Raw genomic sequence first — 22,521 nt, forward strand, 5'->3', positions numbered from 1 at the left:
TAATAGCGGAGCTGTTTCAGCCGGGCCTAATGTGTCCGCTGAATCCAAAAATGTGGGCCGATCCTGGCAGCATTGCAGAAAGGGTCCAAGCGCAATGGCACATACACCTGTGAACTAGCGAAGCTGAGCCTGGATAAGTCTAGCTAAGAATAGTGGGGACTAATTGCCTATCGATAGGCAATTGATAGCCAATCAATAGCTAGTCGATAATCGATCAATAATCAATCAATTCCCGAAAATGCTGGGGATGACTTTAGCCTAGCCCAAATACGTGGCCAATACCTTACGATAGCCAATCTACCGCCAATCAATAGCTAATCGATAATTGATCAATAATCAATAAATTCGGGTAAGTTGGTAGTGCTTAACCTATCCCAAATACGTGGCCAATATCTTGCAATAGACAATAGATAGCCAATCAATAGCTAATAGATAATCAATAATAAATCAATTCCGGGAAATGCTGGGGATGACTTGGTAGTGCTTAGTCTAGTCCAGAAGCCAGGACTAGCTAGGTGCCCATCATCTCCGCTGTCTCTTTAGCATTGCGCAGCCAGTGCAAGCTACGCTAATTTGTTTTTTTCCTTTTCCGCAAAAACGAACATTGTTTCCGCGTAAGGAAAAATAAATTATACAAAGAACCACTCCTCAAACCATTTCCATGTTACCGCTTTTGCGATCGCACTATTACCAGTGTCGATAATATGGCATTATTTTAGCGCTAAGGCCAGTTACTTTTTGCTTCAATGCATAAAACAGCGTTTTCCTCAATAAGTTAATAGGAACGCCCATAAATTTTGTCAGGCATATTGAAAATTAATATCTCGAAACTGGTTCAGTCCTGAGAATTCGTTCCAAGTGGATACGCCTTGTGAACTCAGCGGCTATAATTCGTAGATTAAAGGATGTGTCGTAAAATAATTAAAAAGTTAATTCGCGTAATTATGTTAAATATTCAAGTAGGCGTTTTTACCATCCATTAGGCCATCCATGTCAGAATCAGCTTGTAACTACAAAAAACAATTAGCCTCCTTAGAGCGTCGTCGCATTAATGCGAACACAAGAAATCCTGAGATATTGTCAATTCCATACTTCAGAACACTCTATAAGCATCAGTCGTTAATACATGACCTACCATTCACTTTCCACAGATAGAAAAATGGCGGTACTTTCAGTAAGAAGGAACTCAGCTGACACTTTGGTCACTTGTAATGTATCTGATGTGATTATTATTCTGCCTTTCTGTATGGTTCTGAGTATATAATATAAATCCTGTTTCGTTTTATTAGCAAATGTTGATCTTGTAAAATTCAGCCTCATGCTATGTTGTATAGCTGGTTGTCACCTTTACTTGGGAGTGTGGAGAGTTGCGTGCATGCGCTACTCTCGATGGAGGAGAGACACGACCGGCGGCACAGCAAACGAGGATTTAATATGTACAGGGACAGTGAACGCACGCGACACACAACACAAAAACCGAAAGTCAAAACTAAAGGCACGCGAAACTAAAATTGATTCAACAAAAGTCTTCACTGGAACTCAAACAACAAACTCAGATTAACTACAAACTACTTAAACAGAACTATCTCAGTTTCGGAGCCTCGCTCCGCCTTAAAGTTTCTCGGTCAGTCTTAGCTTTTGCTCACCAAAGTCTGGCCACCTTGGCCCCGGTCTAACTGCGTCGCAAACAAAACGTGGGCTCTTACGGACCGCCGATTTGAAGCTACTCACGTCGGGTCCAAGTCGCATTCATTCGGGGCGTCGTTACTGCCGTAGATGCCGACGACTCGCGTAGCCTCCTTTGTCGGTGGTGAGCTCGTCGGTATCTCGTCGGTGATGCGCTCGTCAGCGACGGCGCTCGGCGTTACTTAGGCCCACCTGCCTAGGCCTAGCGTCGGGATGCGTCGCAACTTCTTCAGGAGTGCCGACGTGGCGTCCCCAGGAGAATCGAACGTGCTGGTCTGCCGCAGAAGGGGGATCCTCTCTGGGGTGCCTGGTCTAGCCGTGAGAAGCTGCAGCCCGTCTAGGAGCCTCGCCCGAACTTGCCGAGGTCGACGGCCACACCTTGGACGGCCAGCGTCGCGGACTCAACCAGACCCCCAAGTCTCCCGTCGCTGGAACGTAGCTGGAGATGCAACCTTCCTGACCCGGTGCCACGTTGAAACTCGACGGACAGCGCCGTTCATCCCTCGACTATGCCTCGGTTCGTGCGCCTCGCGCGCTCGCGCCGTTCGGAACCCCGTGTTTCTCGTGCTCCTTTTCTTTTTCGCGCCACCGGCGGCCTCTTACATATGACATGGGTCCCCTTTTTGAGAGTTTTTTTTCAAAAAAACTGCTTACTCCTGATCTGTGGGGGGAGGGGGCGACGTTCGGGTGATGACTGTGACTCCTCGTAGTGACATCGGTGCCGGTTCGTGTGAAGACTTGATGCACCACACAACACCACCACACACTTCACCGCACAATTCACCAGTTGCACTGTTCACCACGTTTAAGAGTGTACTTTATGCACATTTCATCACCTACAGCATTTAACTCAACTGTGCACAATGTTCACTATCTAATGTTCTGAAACGCTCTCACGTGAATAAACTTTGGGCCTAGACATATCTTACAATACTTCACATGCCCCATATATGCGTAGGTACTGTTACAGTGTATTCCTTTCTATACACATTTCTGAATCCCGCAGTCTTCCGCATGCCATTCCTAAATGTTTTTTACTTTTGATTCCGACCATCGCGTCTGCCCTATTTTTTCCATCTCTTGCGAATCTTTCTCCTACCCTTACGCGTTACATGTCTATGGCGATTTGTGTATCTATCCCCTTCGCCCTTCTTGTCGGAGTCCCAATGTCCCATCACGTCTAGTGCTTCATACTCCCTGGACTCAACATCACTTACAGACTTCCTATCTTTCCGAGGTGAAACGACTTTTTCCACTCTCTTCCGCTCTTCGGGTATATAAACCTCGATCGGGATGTTGTCCATCCTCTTATCCCGGTTAACCTGAACCAAGGGCTCTCCGGTCGTGAGCTTCTTTACGGCGTCATGGGCACTATCTACTCTGCCTGTGTCCTTCCCTTCAGCAATCGTGCACACACTCATATTCTTGTTTTTGCCCTTAGCCATAGTCTTTTGACATACGTCACATGACCTGACGTATCTCCTCACGTCGCTCTGTACCCCGATCCAAAAGAAATCTGTTAATTTTTCTAAAGTGTCTTTTATTCCCTGGTGGCCTGCCGTTACGTTATCGTGCCCTAATTTCAGTACTCTATCTCTCAGTTTCTTTGGGACCATCAATTGCTGAACCTCTCTTCCCGAACTGAACACACACCTCCGGTATAATAAGTCGTTCTTCTTGAAAAACTCCGCTACGTTTCGACTTCCTTGTCTTCGTACTACTTCCCCTATCTTCTGTACGCACTTCTGCAGTGATTCGTCTTTCTCCTGTAATTCCTTGAACTCAGCGACCGTTATGCTCAACCCCTTAATGTTCGTGACCGGTAATGGTTTTAAGGGTTTAGTACTCTTACTCCTGGCTCGCGTTTGTACTGCCGCTGCTACCTCTACCTCAGGTGACTCCTCTTCTAGCGTCTCTGGGTTTTCTCTCTTCTCTAAATCTTCTGTCCTCTTCCAGTTTGGGTCTGGGTCATCCGCCCTTCTCACCCCTGATACATTCCCCAAAATCAAGTCAAACAGAGGATCTTCTACACACCTAGCTGTGATTACTCCTGTGAAATATGGGGTTGATACTTGAACTCGCGCCTCTGGTAAATACTTAACAGACCTGTCCGCCAACATGACTGGTTTGAAATTGCCGGTCATGTTCTCGGATGGTACCAGACTTTCCCTAACCAATACTGTGTTCGCCCCCGTGTCTCTCAAAACTGTGGCCCTGCGTCCTTGAACTTCTCCCTCCACCACGGGCATGTTCTTTTCTCTCGGCTCACCCTCTTTACCTTTCATCATACATGCAGCTTTGTCTGCGTATCCTGATCTGCATTCGTGCGCTCCATGCCCTCTCTTTTGACATAGCTGGCAAACCACTGGTGGACCACGTCTACTATCCTTCACCCGACAGTTCATTGCTATATGACCCAGCCGGTTACAAAGAAAACATCTTTGGGGCGTCCCTTGCCTGTTCATTGGACCCCGATTCCTCGTCTCACCTGCAGCTGCCATCGGCGCATCCTTGCCACTCTTTCCTACATTCCTTAGACCCTGCGCCTCTACAAACTGATCTGAGTGCGCTGCCATCTCCTCCACTGTTTTTAATTTCCTCTCTTTGAGGAATACCGCCAGACTGTCGCTGCACCTGGCGAGATATTGCTCTCCTACGACCTTGTCCCGCACCCCTTCATATGTCTTGTTGGCCTCCGACAACTCCATCCATCTCTCAAAGTAGTTTGTTAATCTACATGCAAACTGTTTTCCAGTTTCCGCGTCTTCCGGCTTGCATGACCTGAACTTTTCGCGGAAACCCTCAGCGGTTAGCCGAAATATTTGCAATAAAGTGTTTTTTACTTTATCGTAGTCTAGACTATCTTCGGCGGGCATCCGGCCGAACACACTCAAAGCCTCACCAACTAGACACAGGCTTAAGGCGCTAGCCCACTCGTTCCTTGCCCAGCCTTGCCCGACCGCTATTTTTTCGAAGCGATGCAAGTACGCATCTAAATCGTCCCTACGCTCATCAAAAGGAGCCATTAATTTCCTAGGACAAATTTGCTTTGATCTGGGCGAAGTTGAGTTGGATGACGCCGATCCGGGTGAACTCGCGCCGTCACGAGAACCTGCGCCCATCTCCGCTAGTCTAATCTTTAGTTCTAAAATTTCTTTTTCGCTTTTCTGCTGTTTTTCCTTTTCTTGTTGTGTTTATTCAAAAAACGCCATCGTCTCCTCCTTCGACATATTTAAATCCTTCGCTACCGCCGCCAAACGTTCCCACTCCATCTTTACAACTCCCGAGTATCGGTGACTGGGCCGTATCAATCCTGGCAGGCTCGCCAATATTTTGTCACCTTTACTTGGGAGTGTGGAGAGTTGCGTGCATGCGCTACTCTCGATGGAGGAGAGACACGACCGGCGGCACAGCAAACGAGGATTTAATATGTACAGGGACGGTGAACGCACGCGACACACAACACAAAAACCGAAAGTCAAAACTAAAGGCACGCGAAACTAAAATTGATTAAACAAAAGTCTTCACTGGAACTCAAACAACAAACTCAGATTAACTACAAACTACTTAAACAAAACTATCTCAGTTTCGGAGCCTCGCTCCGCCTTAAAGTTTCTCGGTCAGTCTTAGCTTTTGCTCACCAAAGTCTGGCCACCTTGGCCCCGGTCTAACTGCGTCGCAAACAAAACGTGGGGTCTTACGGACCGCCGATTTGAAGCTACTCACGTCGGGTCCAAGTCGCATTCATTCGGGGCGTCGTTACTGCCGTAGATGCCGACGACTCGCGTAGCCTCCTTTGTCGGTGGTGAGCTCGTCGGTATCTCGTCGGTGATGCGCTCGTCAGCGATGGCGCTCGGCGTTACTTAGGCCCACCTGCCTAGGCCTAGCGTCCGGATGCGTCGCAACTTCTTCAGGAGTGCCGACGTGGCGTCCCGAGGAGAATCGAGCGTGCCGGCCTGCCGCAGAAGGGATATCCTCTCTGGGGTGCCTGGTCCTGCCGTGAGAAGCTGCAGCCCGTCCAGGAGCCTCGCCCGAACTTGCCGAGGTCGACGGCCACACCTTGGACGGCCAGCGTCGCGGACTCAACCAGACCCCCAAGTCTCCCGTCGCCAGAACGTAGCTGGAGATGCGACCTTCCTGACCCGGTGCCACGCTGAAACTCGACGGACAGCGCCGTTCATCCCTCGACTATGCCTTGGTTCGTGCGCCTCGCGCGCTCGCGCCGTTCGGAACCCCGTGTTTCTCGTGCTCCTTTTCTTTTTCGCGCCACCGGTGGCCTCTTACATATGACACTGGTGCTGCGTTGTTTTGTATAGCTAGTATTGTTATTGTAGTCTTGTTTAAAATGCATTCTGTTAAAACTTTTCCAATTCTGTTAACTCGCCGTTACGCAAATATTCTCTGCCTTTCCATTCATAGCTATTTCGTCTATGAGGAATTCCAGCGATAGCTGGAAATATATGTGAATTATTTTGCATGTGTGGTCTTTCGGGTCATGTCAAGCTACATATGTAGCTTTTAGTCCAAAATGACCGTCCAGCATGTAAACTGGACGATAAATTGATTTGATTTGATTGATTTCGTCGGACACCTTGAAAATTATTATCTCGAAACTGGTTTAGTCCTGAGAATTCGTTCAAGTGGATACGCCTTGCGAACTCGGCGGATATAATTAGTGGATTGAAAGATGTGCCATGAAATAAATAATTAAAACGTTAAATAGCGTAATTATGTTAATTCTTCAATTAGGCGTTTCGATTTCTCGGGGAAGTAATGGCCGCCTCATCGAGTAGTTTTGATGAAGGATTGTAACTGTGCTATCTGCCACAGGCAATCTTTAAAAATTTGGTTCAGCTAAAATGAAACGCCCTGTATATTTGCATGCTAAATGACATCATAGAACCATATCGTACAAATCAAGGTAAGTACATGCGCACCACCAGAAAAATAGTAGCACAGGCAATGGGCCGGATTACTGATGTTCCCCTGGGAGAAACAAAGATTTCGGCCTTTTATTGCTTATATACTGCAGCTGATTAAACCTCGAGAAGGTGAGGCTGACAGATACGGTACAATCTGTAAGTAAAAAAAAAGCAATTTTTTCTTACAGGCCGGGCCTGGTCATGCACACGCGGGCCCTAGCTAAGCTTAATAATGAACGCCCGGGCCCGGACCGGGCCCGGGCTCAGTAACACGGGCCCGGGTCGGGCCCGGGCTTGGAACCACGGGCCCGGGCCGGGCCCGGGCTGGTCTCGGTCATGTACGCTCGGGCCCGGGCCGGGCTCGGGCTTTGTATTACGGGCCCGGGCTGGGCTCGGGCCTCGTAAAGCGGGCCCGAGCCGGGCTCGGGCCGAAAAATCAGGCCCGTGCAGTGCTCTAACGTATATCCTGGCATAGCCGAGCTAAGCCACTGCAACTTTTTTTTTCTTCTTTTTTTTAGCAAGCCAATTTGCGCCTATTTTTTATGAAATCGCGCGAATCTGTGTGCGCAGGTGAATGGGGAGTGCTGTGTGCTTTGAACAAGTGCTTTTGAGATGTGTGATTTGACATGGCTGGCCAACATTTTAATGGCTATTCTCTTACGTTTTTTTTTTTTTTTTTCATTTTTTCGGGCAAGCCAATCTGCGCGTATCCTTCTATTCAACGCGTAAATCTGGGTCCATTCTCTACTACGGTGCGATAACCTTTTCAAGAAACACTACCAACCTGGATAGAGTGTATCTGCATTTCGGTACTTATCTATAGTTGTATAGTTATTTTCCTTAGAAGTCTTTTGGTGTGCTTAGGACTGTATAATACGTTCTTGCTTTTTTATTGTGTTCATCTCATATTCAGTGTTTCTCAGTATTTTTTTTTTAATCCTCCAACCACTGTTCTGAAGTGGACAGGTTCTAACTTGGCAAGTGTAATGTGAACTTTGTTCTCGTATTTGCCACACTACTAGATGTATAAAATCCAGTTGTTTTCTTTTTGTAAGCCGTTATTTTTTCTTCCCTCACTCTCTTAACAACTTTTTGTCGTTTGGAATACCATTAGTAGTGCAACGCACGCGTAATACGGAGGCTGTGGGTTCGCTCCCATCTGTGGCAAGTTATCTTTTCATCCACTTTTGCATTTCCCTTTTGTGTATTATTTCTTGCATTTCACTTTCAACCACAACTAATTTCCCCGATGCTTTCCTTGGCTTCATTTTCTGTTGGCTTTATATGGTCACGATATATATATATATATATATATATATATATATATACATACATACATATAAATTGTTTGCCTTGAATCAGTGCTCCTATACACATATGTGTGCAAAAACTGTGCAAATATATGTGCAGGGACTATGTGAAATAGTCCCTGGTGTGTGTGTCTTGATTCCAGTGGGTGGGGTGCGGTATTGCGCCCAGAACCACGTGACCCAATAAAATTTGTATCAGCGTATGAACATGAGTTATATTTGAGCCTGCACTTGAGCATAATAATTGCTATGTGATCCAACAGAAAGGCGCTGCAATGACTGCCAGCTAAAGAGAAAAAAAAATAAAAAATAAAACGAGACACAGCAGGAAAGCACAAAACACAGGGAGGTGTCTTCTTGTCGGGCTTCTGGGCTTCACTTTCTATCAAAATTGTTCCGCTCCAGGCTTTTGGCAGTAGTGTATTCGGAAAAGTCGTAACGTACACTATAGTCAATAGCTGCCCTCTTCCGTTGTGTCTGACGTCCACAGTGAAATAAATGCATGGCTGGTGAACACTGGTGTTCCTTGCAATGTATGACGTCACTGCTGCGAAACAGGAAATGCCAATGACGCGATGTCGGCCGCATCACCTTGAACACATTCGATGAGTTTGGCCTTCACTCGCCCTGAGGACTGTGCACAGTGTTCCAAGTGCGAGCAAGCTGTCACAGTCAGCTGTCGTGTTGAGGACTAGGATTCGAATAGCTGGTGTAAGTGGTTTCAACGAGCTATTGCTCGTCTACATGACGTTGCAGAGGCTTCCATACATGGATTCTCCTCGAAGCGTGATCATCGAAGGCTGTCGGCTCAAGTCGTCTGGAGCCGCAGGCTAGAAGCATAAAAGAAAGAAGAAAACAAGGAAAATGCCATTTGTGTAACCAGCTTGGGCGCCTTGCACTCTGAGCTTCACCTCTTTGCCCGTGTTCTAGAAGGATCTACGAGCTGACTGCCGTTTTGGTCGAAACAGCGCAAGCCATTGTGGTCACAAAGGGAAACGTTCGTATGCTGAGGTTCCAATGTTGAGATTGCACTGCTACGAGATAGATGCTAGAGACAGCTTGCGAAATATACGCCTGATTGACAAGCCCACAATTCAAGCTGCAAACAGTGCAAAATTACACGAAGGTCAGTCATGTGTCTTGACCGGTGTGCAGGAGTGGCTCAGTTAGGGAACAATTTGTGCTTTAACAGCCGGCAAATTCTGTGTGTATGTAGCTTCTTCCAGTGTTTTCACTGCATCTGATTTAGTTTTATAAAATGAAACGTTCATTGAGAGGAACTAATTTTAAAATATATATATACATATTTGAAGGGCATAGCGCTGTATAAGGAAGATGACTTTGCATGTTGTGACTGTGAGATGTCGAATAGAATTGGAAGACAAGATTTTCAAATACTTCAGCGCTAAGACAGTGCATATTGACACACACACACGCGTGCGCACAAATATAAACACTTTGACAGATGACCTGTTTCTTTAAAAAAATTAACTTAGATGGAGTACATGGCGCGCCAATATAAAAGGGACCACCTAACCGATAGTCCTACAAGAAACTGCTGCACATATGCAACTAATAACAACACTCTACTACGTTCCGACTAAGCATCGCATTGTACATCGCGTTCTCCAGCACCATTTCAAGTTCAGAGATATTTCAGTGAAACCAATTCACTTTTAGAGAAATCTAGTACTCTGTTTAGGATTCCGACCCCCACCCCCTTTTGTTCTCATCTACACCCGTGACAAAAAGTATACGAACCAAGGCTTCTGCAAAAAAAGAGAATTTTCACGGTGCCTTGGCACGTAACCTGGAACCGAAGTCTAAAGGACTAACTTGGCATTACAAACGCTGCAGTTCATTCGTCGTTAGCTTGAGGTTGCCATCATCAGCTGCCAAGAAATATGTTTTCTTGGTCCCTGTTGTGCATACTTTTGATTACGGGAGTACGTTCAACTATGATACAACTCACCTGCAACCGTAATTTATATAATGCTTGTGCAAGAGCCGTATTGAATAAACTGTTCGTTCCTGCGATTATACCGCATTGTAAGGGTTTCCATGGCACACTGTCTTCATATGTTTGTTTGCCACTCCCGCGTGCAATATATTATCACAGACACATAGTTCACTTGAAATTTCTTAAAGCATGCAAGCTACCTCGTTATGCTGTTCGTCCGTTTAAAAACAATACCGGCTTTTTGTGTGGCGCACATGCTTTCAGATGTGACTTTCCTCATTGTAGACTCTTTTGAGTAAACAAAACTTTACAAAATGTCTTGAGAGTACAGTCTCACCGCTGGTGTTGGGAACGTTTAAACTCACAATACTTAGGACCGCCACTGTTCTCAAGTGCGCAGCAGACTTCATTAAACAATATTGCGTCTCGTGTAAGAAACATTATATACACGGCATCAGCAGCCGCGTAAAGCTGAAATTTTCTCAATAAGTCAACATGCATAATTGAGACCCTTGGACTGACCATCAGTATTCATCCTTAAACTCTATTTTACAACCCTTCTCAGCAAAACATGCTGTAACAAGTGGAATATGTACACCACTGTCGTCACTGAGCCATGAAATTTGGCTGTAGCAGAAACGAGCACAAATATGACTAGGATTCAAGTATATTGTTGCAAACCTTAAATGATCAAGAAACGGTGTAGTCTGTAGCTACACAAAAACAATATTTTTTTAAAGCACCGAATGTTTTACATAGTTTAGTTGCAATGTTGTCACGAAAGTAATAAGCGAGAGCTCGGCATATAGTCGTCCTTTTAATAATAGCCAGCACTAGGAGAGCACGCACACCACAGCACATTTGGTCGTTCTTACCCAGGCGGCCCTGCGGCTCTAGTAGGCAGCCTACTCCACGTCAGTATGATGTTGCTGAAGTGATGCATGGATATGTATTTCCGAAAGAGATGTCTCTAACATAGCTCACTTAAGCTCGCTCACTTTCAGACAATCTAAGCTGGCTAAGTGGCTCAGCAACATTATTTGGCATATTGAACAAGGCAGACAACACACACGACTACACAGAACAAGGCAGAAAGCAATACGCATTGCACGAAACATCCATAATAACGGACCCACAACAAAAGCCCGTAGAGAAGCTTCAAGTTGGAAGGTAGAGGCTCATCAGCAAAGGTGTTGCTGAACATGATATCTGAAGAAGATGCTATTTACCTTGTGTATACATATGGCGGGTGGCCTGGTTTATTAATTCCATACGAACTTTTCTTAAATTTAAGTCGTCCTCGACTGATTTTGCACACTGCAGCGGCCCTGAAGTCAACCGCTTGCAGTCAACATACAAATCATATCCCAATAAATCATGCCCAAGCCTCAAAGAAATTGATAAAAGTATCGATGCACTGGCTAAAATCATCACAAAAACAATAAACGGTATGTAAAAGAAATAGAGAGAGAAACAGGTGGAGCACCGACTACAAATAAAGGCACAGAAAAGACGAAGACCCCATAAAGAAGAAGCATCAGAAAAAATCAAGTACCTGAAACCACAAAAAAAAAAACACAGAAGAGAATCGATCTATCCCAACAAGCACAAACAGCCCTTCCTTTGTACTGTTACTTCTGACCTTGAATGTACAAGTAAAGGGCCAATTTTGCACTCTTTTTGCAAGAGGAAAACTTAATTCACGGATATGGTGACAAAGAGTGCGCTGACACCATGCTCCAAATTTCCTCTACGTGCTCAAAGCGTCTACAACTTATGTGTTGATTTGTGTAAATCACTTGTAAAATACTCAAACACATTTGGATATCCTGCTGCAACTGCGAACCCAGCCCTACTCAAGAAACACTGCCAGGATTCTGAAGATACTAATATGATCATGAGTGATGGATGCTGTCGTCGATAGCCTAACAGCGGAGTAACTTTTAGTGCGACAGCAGCTATAAGTTACAAGCTTGGTTCTCTAAGCCTGTCCGTCGGCCTTTTCTATTACATTGTGCTCGTCACGTCATCGTCATATTAAAATGTCATTGTCGTTATCTTGTCATTGTCAGTCAGGCTGCCTCCTTATCCTAAGATTCACTAGCCCCCTATGTCGAAGAAAAACTAAACTTTGTTCACCCCAATTCGCTGCTGATCGCACTCATATTCTCCAGCGGCTCCGCGTACTTGGGGGCCGGACGCTCTTACCGTTCCATTATCGTGCACCATAGGTGTTTAGAAAACCTTCACAGATGCATGTAAGTCTGATAACTGATACATGCAAGACAGCGAAGCTGTTTAAACAAGTTCTCACACCCCGGGGATATGCTGGCTGACGTCTTCGAGAACGGTCGTGGCTGGCTGTTCTTAGTAACCACCACACCGGGTGCTTTGCAGCACCACGGCGACAGCCTTACACCGTCACAGGCGTAAAAACTCCTAGCAGACGTCCAACATGCAGAGGGTATAAGGCAGCATTAAAAACAAAAATTACGGATTGCCGGTTAAATCGAAAACGTGGATAAATGTTGCTGTCTGTTTGAAATAACATATATACAAGGTAACTTTTATTTTATAATCATCATTCATTACGTTTCAAACTCGAATTCAGGACTCCCACATATGTGACACTGCAATTACATTTGATATCGACCACGTCATCCCACGCCGGCCTTCAGCACCGCACGAAAAGCATTGCGAAATTCAAACGCATTCACTCGCTCTAACAGCTTCATTGTAAAATATGCATGGAATTTTGTAGGCGAAGCAGACAGTGAGAATGGTAGTACCTTTGCATGCACTTTGGAGGCCACAGCAGGTAATACCATATAACGAGGACGACGTTGCATGTATTGCCAAGATATTATTCAGAATAAGCCGACATTTCTAAGCGAAGCTTTTTTTTTGCTCCTCCTCCCCGCCCTTTTGCGGGTTCTGGCTGCTGTCTTGCCGAGTGTACAACTTCAGTCACTAGGTATGTCTCAATAGACAACTTGTGACACCGGGTAAGTGCAACGTGGCATATGCTATTCAGTATTTTTCTAAATAGACAAGTTGGGACGTCCTGGTATCTGCAACTGTGCATGTGAACATTCGTGGCCAATCATCCGGAATGAGTATGCGCCACTGGATAGGTGCAAAATTAGACTTGCAGAACAAGAGGCAGCAAGTGAAGTCGGCAACAGAATATTTTCGGAATCAGCTACAGAAATGTGAAGAAGTCGACACCAGAAGCAGTCTAGTGTGGAGGAAGGAGTGAAGGGAAATACTAATGGGACCAGAGCGTGCATTCAGCGAGGTGCGTTGAGGTGCATAGAAGTGAGGAACAAGTCGGCCACAGAAAATCGAAGATGTCACCTACAGAGAGGGGAAGGAATCGGTAACAGAAACGCGCGACTGTGGAGAAAGGAGTTGAGCGAACAGAATTGAACCTGAGTGTGCATTGAGCCATGGGCGTTGAGCTATATCGAAGTGAACGTGAAATGCGGTGAAGACATTTTACTAAATGGCAATAAAAGCTTCGCTTTTCACCGATTCACACATATGCGTGAGAACCGGCGATTTTCTTTTTACTCTGCTTTCCTGCCACCGCCTCTTCCTGCAGGGAATGTCATTTGCATTCCTGACAAAACAAATAGGTTTAGCTTTATCGGCTGACATTAGGTGCATTTCAGTTGGGTGCCGACCACGGGACCACTCTATCAGCTCTCTCCAAGTTCATTCACGCGTCCGGAAGGTTGCGTTGCTGAAGTTGCTGATCATAACGGGCTTAGTGTGAAACACTCTTTGGCTCATCCCAGGTAGGCAGGTATAGGTCCCTGTCTCGCATCGTCTTAGACTTCTTCAATAACAAAAAATAAAATGTCCGAAGGTGGCAATGAACCGGGGACTCTCACCCATCCCGGTGATCTAATCATTAGACCACACTCTCTATTTTTTTTTATTACCATTAGGTCACAATCCCTGCGCATACTTCTCTCGTGCCACTATGAGCTCGTTTTTTTCACACCCCTGGCATATGGGGCTGCGTGAAGCATGTCGCGTTGCACGAGCGAGAGCATCTGTGCAATGCGCCAGTTTCAATTCGGCCACAGTCTCGGGAATAAAACGTACAAGTAGTCGTCAATCTTACCATTGTTTTTGCATTCGTCACGTCTCATAGCAACAAGTTGCGTATAAAAGCGAGAGCGTGCCAGTTGTTCCCATTATTCCCTAGAGGCCGCTGACGCTTGGAGACGCTTTGCCAGACAGAACCGCCTTCGTTATCGGCCTGAGGTCGTAATGAAGCAGGTTGTGGGTTTTCTTTGCCGCTGTACAAAATCAGTCGTAATGTCATTGCCATCATACTATCGTCGTCACTGTCATCTTGCTGCTGTTGTCGGACACACACGCTCGCTTAGTGCACATGATAGCTTGCGTTGCAGAAAAGCTTTCGTTCATAGCTCAATGTGAGAGTAATAACATCTGCGAGACGGTAATACTCTCGTATTAGAAGAAACATGAAAAGAAACTAACAAACAAACATCTGGAGACGCAATGTACGCAGAATGATATTTCATAATTCGACAAAACGATGCAAATCCCGCGCACTGCGGGAATCGATGTCATGCCAAGCCTGCAGGGTCCAGCTTTTTACAGGAGGCTATCCAAGCATCGTTTAGGGTTCTGCAAAGCGTTACCAACTGAGCCAATGTTCTTGATGATGATGTACTATTGCTTTGTGATGCAAGCGCCCCACGCTTCTAATGTGAGAGTATTACCGTCTGTGAGGCAGCAATACTCTCATGGGTATGAGCCATATTCTCAGACCACGACAACAACGGCGGTCTCATAGCAAGGCGCTGAAAGTGAGTCATAGCAGGGTGCTGAAGTGCAAAACTTGATATCCACTTTCTTGTACACAAGACAAAACATGATAATTAATGCGAGAGGTTTTTGATTCAACATGTGCATTATATCGAAGGTCCTCACAGTACAATATCCCGATTGCATGTCCCGAAAAAGTTGGTAGTTAAATAGCGCAGGTACAGATCGTTAACGTTATTCCACAGTGAGAGCAACACTCCTTGGTCAGTACTTTAGCTCTGTGTGAGATGTAGTGAACGCACTAAGAGCCAATATTCATGGCTCATAACAAAATCATTTCCCTTCGTACATCAAGGCAGACGTAACATATGGTATAAGCTGGTTTCAGAGTTCATTGGTGCGGGTATTTGGGCCTTTTTGGTATGTTCTCTGCCTCGCTGAACCACTTTCACTTCGTATTTCATCAATATTTTGGTACAGACGGCTTCGGTTCGCACATTTAGTGACAATGATTGATGCAATTTCACGGCCTGTTGATATGCGTACGCAGTGAGGGACATCACAGTATAGGGCTGCAGATTAAGTTTCGACATGTCGCGTACATCAAAGGTACTATACTCACGGAATGAAACGCTGACGATAAATTTTACAGTAGAACACCCAATAATCACAATTACTCGAGAGTGCAACGTCACGCCCCGGCGCATTCGTTCGCTAAAGATGACATGAACTCTGATATAAGCAAGTAGGTGTGTTAACGAGGCCTAAATTGACGCATTTCGTACTGTGACAGTAACACATCGAGGACTCTCAGTGCGCTGGGAGCTTCCAACAAGATTCGCCGTGGAATCAAATCTTCTGCCTGGCAATGAGCAGGAGAACCCCACCGCCACTTAATCAGCACGGCGGATGGTTCTGAAGATTTGTGGCAGATCTGACGTATTTACCTGGGCTCTGAATCCGCTGACAAAACCTGTGCTGTCTTACGTGCTTTGCGACCCACGCACATCTTTTTCCATCCGAACCACCATTTCCTTCAAGACATAGTGCCACATAATCATCTAAGTGGGTTTGTGCCTTGCGTTTAAACATTCGAAAGATTGCGACATGTATCCAGTAGCACGTACTACACATATTTGAAACAGCTCAGCATTCCTTATTGGAGCTTGCACTGTTAGCGGATACGCACTGGTGACTCTTTCTTTACGATTGAACGTGGTGACCAATCAATTGCATCTTTTGTCCGACTAGTTTCATTTTGTCGCTTGCTTTGAAAATTTGAGCATATGCTCCTTCGCCAAAGATGATGATGCTGTGATTTGTTTACCACCTTCCCGATGTAGTCGTGTCATGGACTTACCGGTTTTCCCGTTAGGCTTTCTTTTTCAACGAGATGGCAGAACGTACTTTTTCTAAGGGCACGTTTCAGCTTCCGGCCCATTTAGTGTATAATGTTTGCATTGAAATAGCCTGGGCTGCACTTGTAAGCACACGTTTCTCGTTTTCAATAGGGCATGCAGCCGACTTAGGCCGTGAACATCTGGAAGCGGTTTGGTAAGCCCCTCGGACCTGCTTTTTATTAGCTTCCTGAGTTTGCATATAGCAGTCGTTTGTTTTAAAGCACAGCTCCAGCGGGTTTAGGTATTTGTTCGTGGACTGTTGTTCCAGTATTTTCGTGCTGAGATTCGTACATAGCTGCTTAAAATACCGTCAGTATACCAGTTCCTTTTTTTAACACCCTTCAAAAAAGAACGTTTCAACCGAGCATGGACATCTCACCCTAACAACTTTGACTTCTAATGTTCAAGATTCGTAGAAACTGTCCAAGCAACACTTCTACGGTTCAAAAACGGAAAAGGCTCTAAAGACCTATGATTTGTAATTATTAAGCTGCAAGCATTATCTCAATATGCTTTCATTTGTATATGTGACACCATGCAATTTTTATCAGCATGCCATTGAGGTGATCAGGGGCAGTATTCTGCAAGAGTCTACCTAGTGGACTGTCCATTTCGGCTGTCGCTGATTGGCTGCTGCTTGATGTGCAGGAAGGTGCCAGCCAGTCTCCTTCCTGCACGTCAAGCAGCAGCCAATCAGCGACAGCCGAAATGGACAGTCCTACTAGGTAGACTCTTACAGAATACCGCCCCAGGAGAAGCTGCGTGAGGGCGTGGCACTAAGCCCAATATCGTACATTTCTACGCAGCCAAATTGCGTAATGTTGCCGCTAATGAGGAACAGATTCCATCTAATTCGATAAAGGCATAAACATGGCGCCACTTCATGCAGCAAGGTGCTCATAAAAGAGTCCTTGGTTAGATGCACGCATTTGTTTGTCGCGATGTTCGGCTTACTGCTGCTTTCGATTTTTACGCGTACATGACTGTTTCTTTGTCACAAGCGAACAGTCACCATAAATAAATTACTGTGTTTACGCTGTCTAAAGCTTAGCCTAGACAAACATTTTTTGAACTTTGCTTTACCCATCTTGTGACTGCCTGTATTAATATTTATATTGTTTACTCCTGTTGAGACTCTTACTCTGTGTCCCCCCTTACCTAACGCCCTTAAATGGGCCTGCAAGGTATTTTAAATAAATAAAGCTTGATCATGGTTCTATCATATTTGGGATATTTTATTTTATTAGGCTACATCCTGGGCAGGATTGTTTCCAGAGAGTTTAAGGATACCTTGTCACGAAACAGCTTAATTTCCTTTGGCGGATGGTTAAAAGAGAGAGACCTCAGTATTAGTAAGTTTTCAAAAATGATGCAATGATGTCTCCAATTTATGGTTGATAATTGTCAAGTGGAAATTTTGTAGAACAATACGGCTAAAGCCATATTGAGGTGCAGTTGTGGTATCGTAGAGGCTCAAGTATGTGGCAAAAAAAACTGTTTGTTTTTATTTATTTCTATAACTGCTCTATAAGAGCTTTGCTACATGCACCCAACAACACTAACCAACGCTGATTTACCAACAGTGTCCTAATTATAACTTTACCCGGTGGATTGCTGTAATTAAGATTCTACATTTGTGGCCCATGCTGGCATAAAAACTTACACTTATGCGCCTAATCCTCACAGCTTTCGGCGTCAGCAATAAATGCGCAGAAAGAGCAAGCGAGAGAGGAAAGGCAGGGAGGTTAACCAGAAGCGAGTTTCCGGTTTGCTACCCTACACTGGAGTGGGGAATAAAGGGGTTGAAGAGAGTGCAAAGACAGAGAGAGAGAGCGGGAAAAATAAAACAGGCATAGGGTAACAGAAGAGGCGTTCCGATCACAGGCGTTCACACAGGCCAGTGGACTTCAGGAAGCGCAGGAGCGCTTGCATGGCCTTCTGATACGATGTTGAGTCGCATCAATGTTGCAGAATTCTTTCTTCCGATAAAGGCTGGTCGTCCAACTGGTTCAGCATGACAGAAAGCGATTGTCTCTGCACACTGTATTGTGGGCACTGACAAAGAACATGACAAATCGTTTCTGCGTTCCCACAATTGCCACATGCTGCACTGTCGGCCATCCCTATGCGGAACGCGTAGGCATTGGTGAACGCGATGCCCAACCATAGCCTACACAGAAGGGTCGCACTCTTCGGGGAAGTCTTGGTGGAAGTCAAAGGCTTAAGGTTGGATCCAAGGTGTATAATGGGGCGTTCATAAAATGTGGTTTATTCCAGACTGATGAAGTGCATTGGCGTGCAAGTAGGCGGAGCATCCTTGCAGCATCTGTCCTAGGCAGCGGGATCGATAGGCAGTTGTCTTCTTCATGAGCTGAACGAGCAGCTTGATCGGCACGTTCATTGCCAATGATTCCACAGTGACTTGGCAGCCACTGAAAGATTATTTCGTGTCCTTTCTCAGTCAGGTGGTGTATGGCCTCTGTGATTTCGAAAACCAGCTGTTCCTGTGGACCACGCCATAAGGCTGACAGTAAACTCTGCAGTGCCATCTTCGAGTCGCAGAAAATGGACCATTTGTGTGTTGGTTCGTCATTAATAAAGTGTAGTGCGGCTCGAAGCGCTGCGAGTTCTGCTGCTGTCGACGTTGTCAAGTGATATGTTTTCATCTTGATAGTGGTGACTTTTTCTGGAATAATGACAGCAGTGGTAGAGCTGTTCTGCAAGACGGAGCCGTCGGTGTATCATCATCATCATCATCATCATCAGCCTATGTTTATGTCCACTGCAGGACGAAGGCCTCTCCCTGTGATCTCCAATTATCCCTGTCTTGCGCTAGCGTATTCCTGTGAATTTTCTTACTTCATCATCCCACCTGGTTTTCTGCCGTCCTCGACTGCGCTTCCCTTCTCTTGGTATCCATTCTGTAACCCTAATGGTCCACCAGTTATCCATCCTACGCATTACATGGCCTGCCCAGCTTCATTTCTTCCGCTTAATGTCAACTAGAATATTGTCTATCCCCGTCGGAGTATATGTGGGTGTAATTCCGGTCCTTTTCATATAATAGGAGTAAGGTAAGCTGTTTAAGAGCTGGCGATGACGTATCTACTTTTTTCCAGACGCCAGGTACTGTCAGGTTGATCGTTGGCTGAATGAGGCACCAAGGAAGAGTGGAAGGTCTCGCGGCAGGTGTGAAGCAAGATGTTATAGCCTCACGATGTGCAGATATCGTTCGGCAGACCGAGGCATGTGGTCTCTCCGCATGTAGAGAGGCTAGATGGTGGCAAGGAGTCCGTGCAAGGTGCCTTACATGCATTCTTATTGCTTCAACTGCGATGTGGGTCTTGATGAGGTGGTCTCTGGCGATTGCAATAGTTGCCGCCGTTGACGCACTTCGAGGAAGACCTAGACAAATCCAGAGCGCCTGGGCCTGCACACTTTGTGTAGTACGTAGGCTTGTTGTACTTGCGTTAGTTAATGCTGGCAAGCTGTACCGCAAGAAGCCGAAAAAAAGTACTCTATATAGTCGAAGCATAGCGCTCGTCGACATTCCTCAGGTCTTTCCAGCGAACAATTTCAAAAGGTGACAGATGCCTGTCAACCGCTTTTTCATGTACAATACATGGTGGCTCCATGAGACATCTCTGTGAATTATGACACCCAAGAATTTGTATGACCGTACAAATGGTATCATCTGCCCATTGATTATTACACTGTAGTGCGTCATATATAGGCTTACGCGTAAATGCCACAAGTGCACATTTATCAGAGGAAATCTCCAGGCCTTGATTTCGGAGGTAGTGTGTAGTCTGAGTGACAGCTTTTTGGAGCCTTGCGCGCAGCTGTAGGTGTGTCACTTCAGACGCCCAAACGCATATGTCGTCCGCATACATTGATCATTTAACTGTGTTTGGAAGGTGACCAAGGAGACCAATCAGCTTAAGTTCAAACAACGTAGGGCTCAGTACACCACCTTGGGGGACACAGTAGGTGTAATGCAAAGAAGTGCAGCCGTCCTCGGTGCTCACAAAGATCGCATAGAGAGATAGCTACCTATGTATCCATCGGAACATCCGACCACCGAGGCCTACCTCTTCGAGTGCGGCGAGGATGGCTTCATGTGCTATGTTGTCGTACGCCCCTTTGACAGTCGAGGAACAAAGAAGCGCACAGACGTTTACACCCTTTTTGGTGCTGAACGTAGGTAACCAGGTCGACAGTATCAATCGACGAGCGGCCACGTTCGGAATTCCTGCCATGGCATCTGGGTAGACGTTGTGGTATTCCAAGTACCACTCCAGGCGTCCGAGGATCATCCTCTCCGTCACATTTCCCACGCACCTCGCCAATGCAATCAGGCGATACCATGAAAGCACCAATGGAGACTTTCCAAGCTTCAGTAGTGGAACTACGTGACTAGTCTTTAAGCTTGTGGGAAGTGTGCCAGCTCGCCAGGATTCATTATAGATTTCAAGAACACTCTTCGCCTGCTCACCCAGATGACACAGAGCTCTGTAATAAATTCCATCAGTTCCAGGTGATGACGCGTGTCTGCACAAAGCTAGCGCCTGCCTTGAGTTCATGGATTGAAAATGGTAGATCCATGTGGGGGCCACAGTGGTGGCTAGAAGCTGATGAACGTGATAAGTTGTTGGAAGCTGTGCGTTGCCCGGATAATCTGGCACAGAAGTCTTCTGCGAGATCAATATCTGGTCGTTGTTGGAAGAGGGCCAGAGCCTTGAATGGAGACCGCTGTACTGGTGGCATCCTGAGCCCTCGCACCGTCCTCCATAAGTGCGATAGGGGCTTGCGAGGGTCTAGCGATTCACAGAAAGCAGTCCAGCGCTGTGACTCTGGCTTATCTAACCGGCGCTGGATCTTCTTTTGTAGGCATCTAGCAGTCCGTAGATCGTCCATTGACTTCGTGCGTCGGTATCTACGTTCGGCACGTCGTCGTATTGCACGAAGTCGCTCTAATTCTATGTCAAATTCAGTAAATTTTGAAGAGCACATTAGATTACGTGTACTGTTTTGCACTGTGGTATTGATTATGTCTTCCAAATTATATAATAAATTACCTTGACATTGGTCTTGAACAATCACTTGACTTCGCTTCGACGATGACAGTCCTCTGATCTTGACATATGTGAGAATATGGTCACTCCCGCGCGTTTCAATGTCCATAAACCATCCTGTACGCTTGACGAGACTTCGCGATACGATGGCCAAATCAAGACAGCTGCGGTATGTTGAGCCGCATAAAATAGTAGGACTGCCGTCATTTAAAACCAAACCGTTGCTCTCTCTTGCTGGTTTTAAGAGCCCTGGAAGGTCTGTATCGGGGATCTCAATGTCAATGTCATAAATGACTCCTGCAATGATGGTGCCATCCGCTGGGACAATGGATCGAACTCTTATGTTGCCCAGCTGCGTTATATGCTGCAGAGGGCTCAGTGCACTCGTGGTCATCATGTCGATGGCTAAGATGTTTTTCCGTGTGTTTAGCCTCACATCCTCTATCTCGTTCGGTACAGTGTTCTCAAGAAACAAGGACAGAACTTGCCTGTTGAGGATGCACAGATTGTCTGTCGAGTTCTGTGGCACAAACAGGACGGTATGAGGCCATCGTTGAGGTGCAGTTTTTACGGTGAACGAACTTGACACCAAAGATGCATTGACGATGCTTCGCTTGGCTTTACGGTGCAAGACAGGTTTAAAGTTGTCTTGCAATGACTCGTCAGCCGATGTGGAGTACAGCTCAGTGTCCTTGCCATCGCTAGATGTATTTTCGCGCTTCCTCGAAGCGATTCTCGTTGATCAACCGAAACCGGACGGGGCCTTGGGAGGTTGCACATCTATCACCGCGAGATGTGGGGTGGCAGGCCCCACAAATCCAGTGAAAAGTCCAGAAAAGCAGAGAGACGGGCAGGTTGTTGTTATTGTTGTTGCCTCAAAACATGGCTCGTACCCACAGGGGGGATTGGCCACATTAGATTATTTGAAATGTGCGTCTAACAGGTTGTGTTCCACAAGAGAAGCACTTCGTCGTCGTTCTCAAATAAATGCCCAATATAAACATACCCTATGATGCAGAAATGTATATTGGGTGGCTTAAGAAGTACAATAGACCCAAAAAGTTGTTATACCAACTGACGGAAGCTTGCGAAATGGTTAGAAAAATTGAAACAACACATCGGAACAACAAAGTTACTTGCAGGACAATGCACAACATGCACACAACAAAACGTACATTATCTTATGCTTTATTGCGGAGTGCCATGCGGTTACATAATTTTGCACACACTTTCAACTTGCAAAACACAGAAAAGCCACTCTTTCCACCAGTCACACGCGAATTGTTTAAGGAAATCAAGTCACTCGCAGCTATTCGGTTGTTTACGAGATGATCCAAAACACAACTCATCATAAAGAAGTAC

At 45.8% G+C, this 22,521-nt stretch overlaps 1 protein-coding gene across 5 annotated transcripts in view; it reads right to left on the reverse strand.

Moving 5' to 3' along the window:
• Positions 1–7,078: 7,078 nt before the first annotated feature.
• Positions 7,079–22,521, reverse strand: part of LOC119465963 (axotactin-like) — a 213,231-nt gene continuing 197,788 nt past the window's right edge. For 3 of the 5 annotated variants that reach the window (XM_049656830.1, XM_049656832.1, XM_049656829.1), the window contains one exon: positions 7,079–8,748. In XM_049656830.1, the coding sequence (XP_049512787.1) occupies positions 8,659–8,748 (90 nt within the window). In that variant the 3' untranslated portion in view covers positions 7,079–8,658. The remainder of the gene's footprint in view (positions 8,749–22,521) is intronic. The other 2 variants (XM_037726445.2, XM_049656834.1) reach the window with 2 other exon arrangements.

The sequence above is a fragment of the Dermacentor silvarum genome, chromosome 10, assembly GCF_013339745.2.
Source record: "Dermacentor silvarum isolate Dsil-2018 chromosome 10, BIME_Dsil_1.4, whole genome shotgun sequence".
Classification (NCBI taxonomy): domain Eukaryota; kingdom Metazoa; phylum Arthropoda; class Arachnida; order Ixodida; family Ixodidae; genus Dermacentor; species Dermacentor silvarum.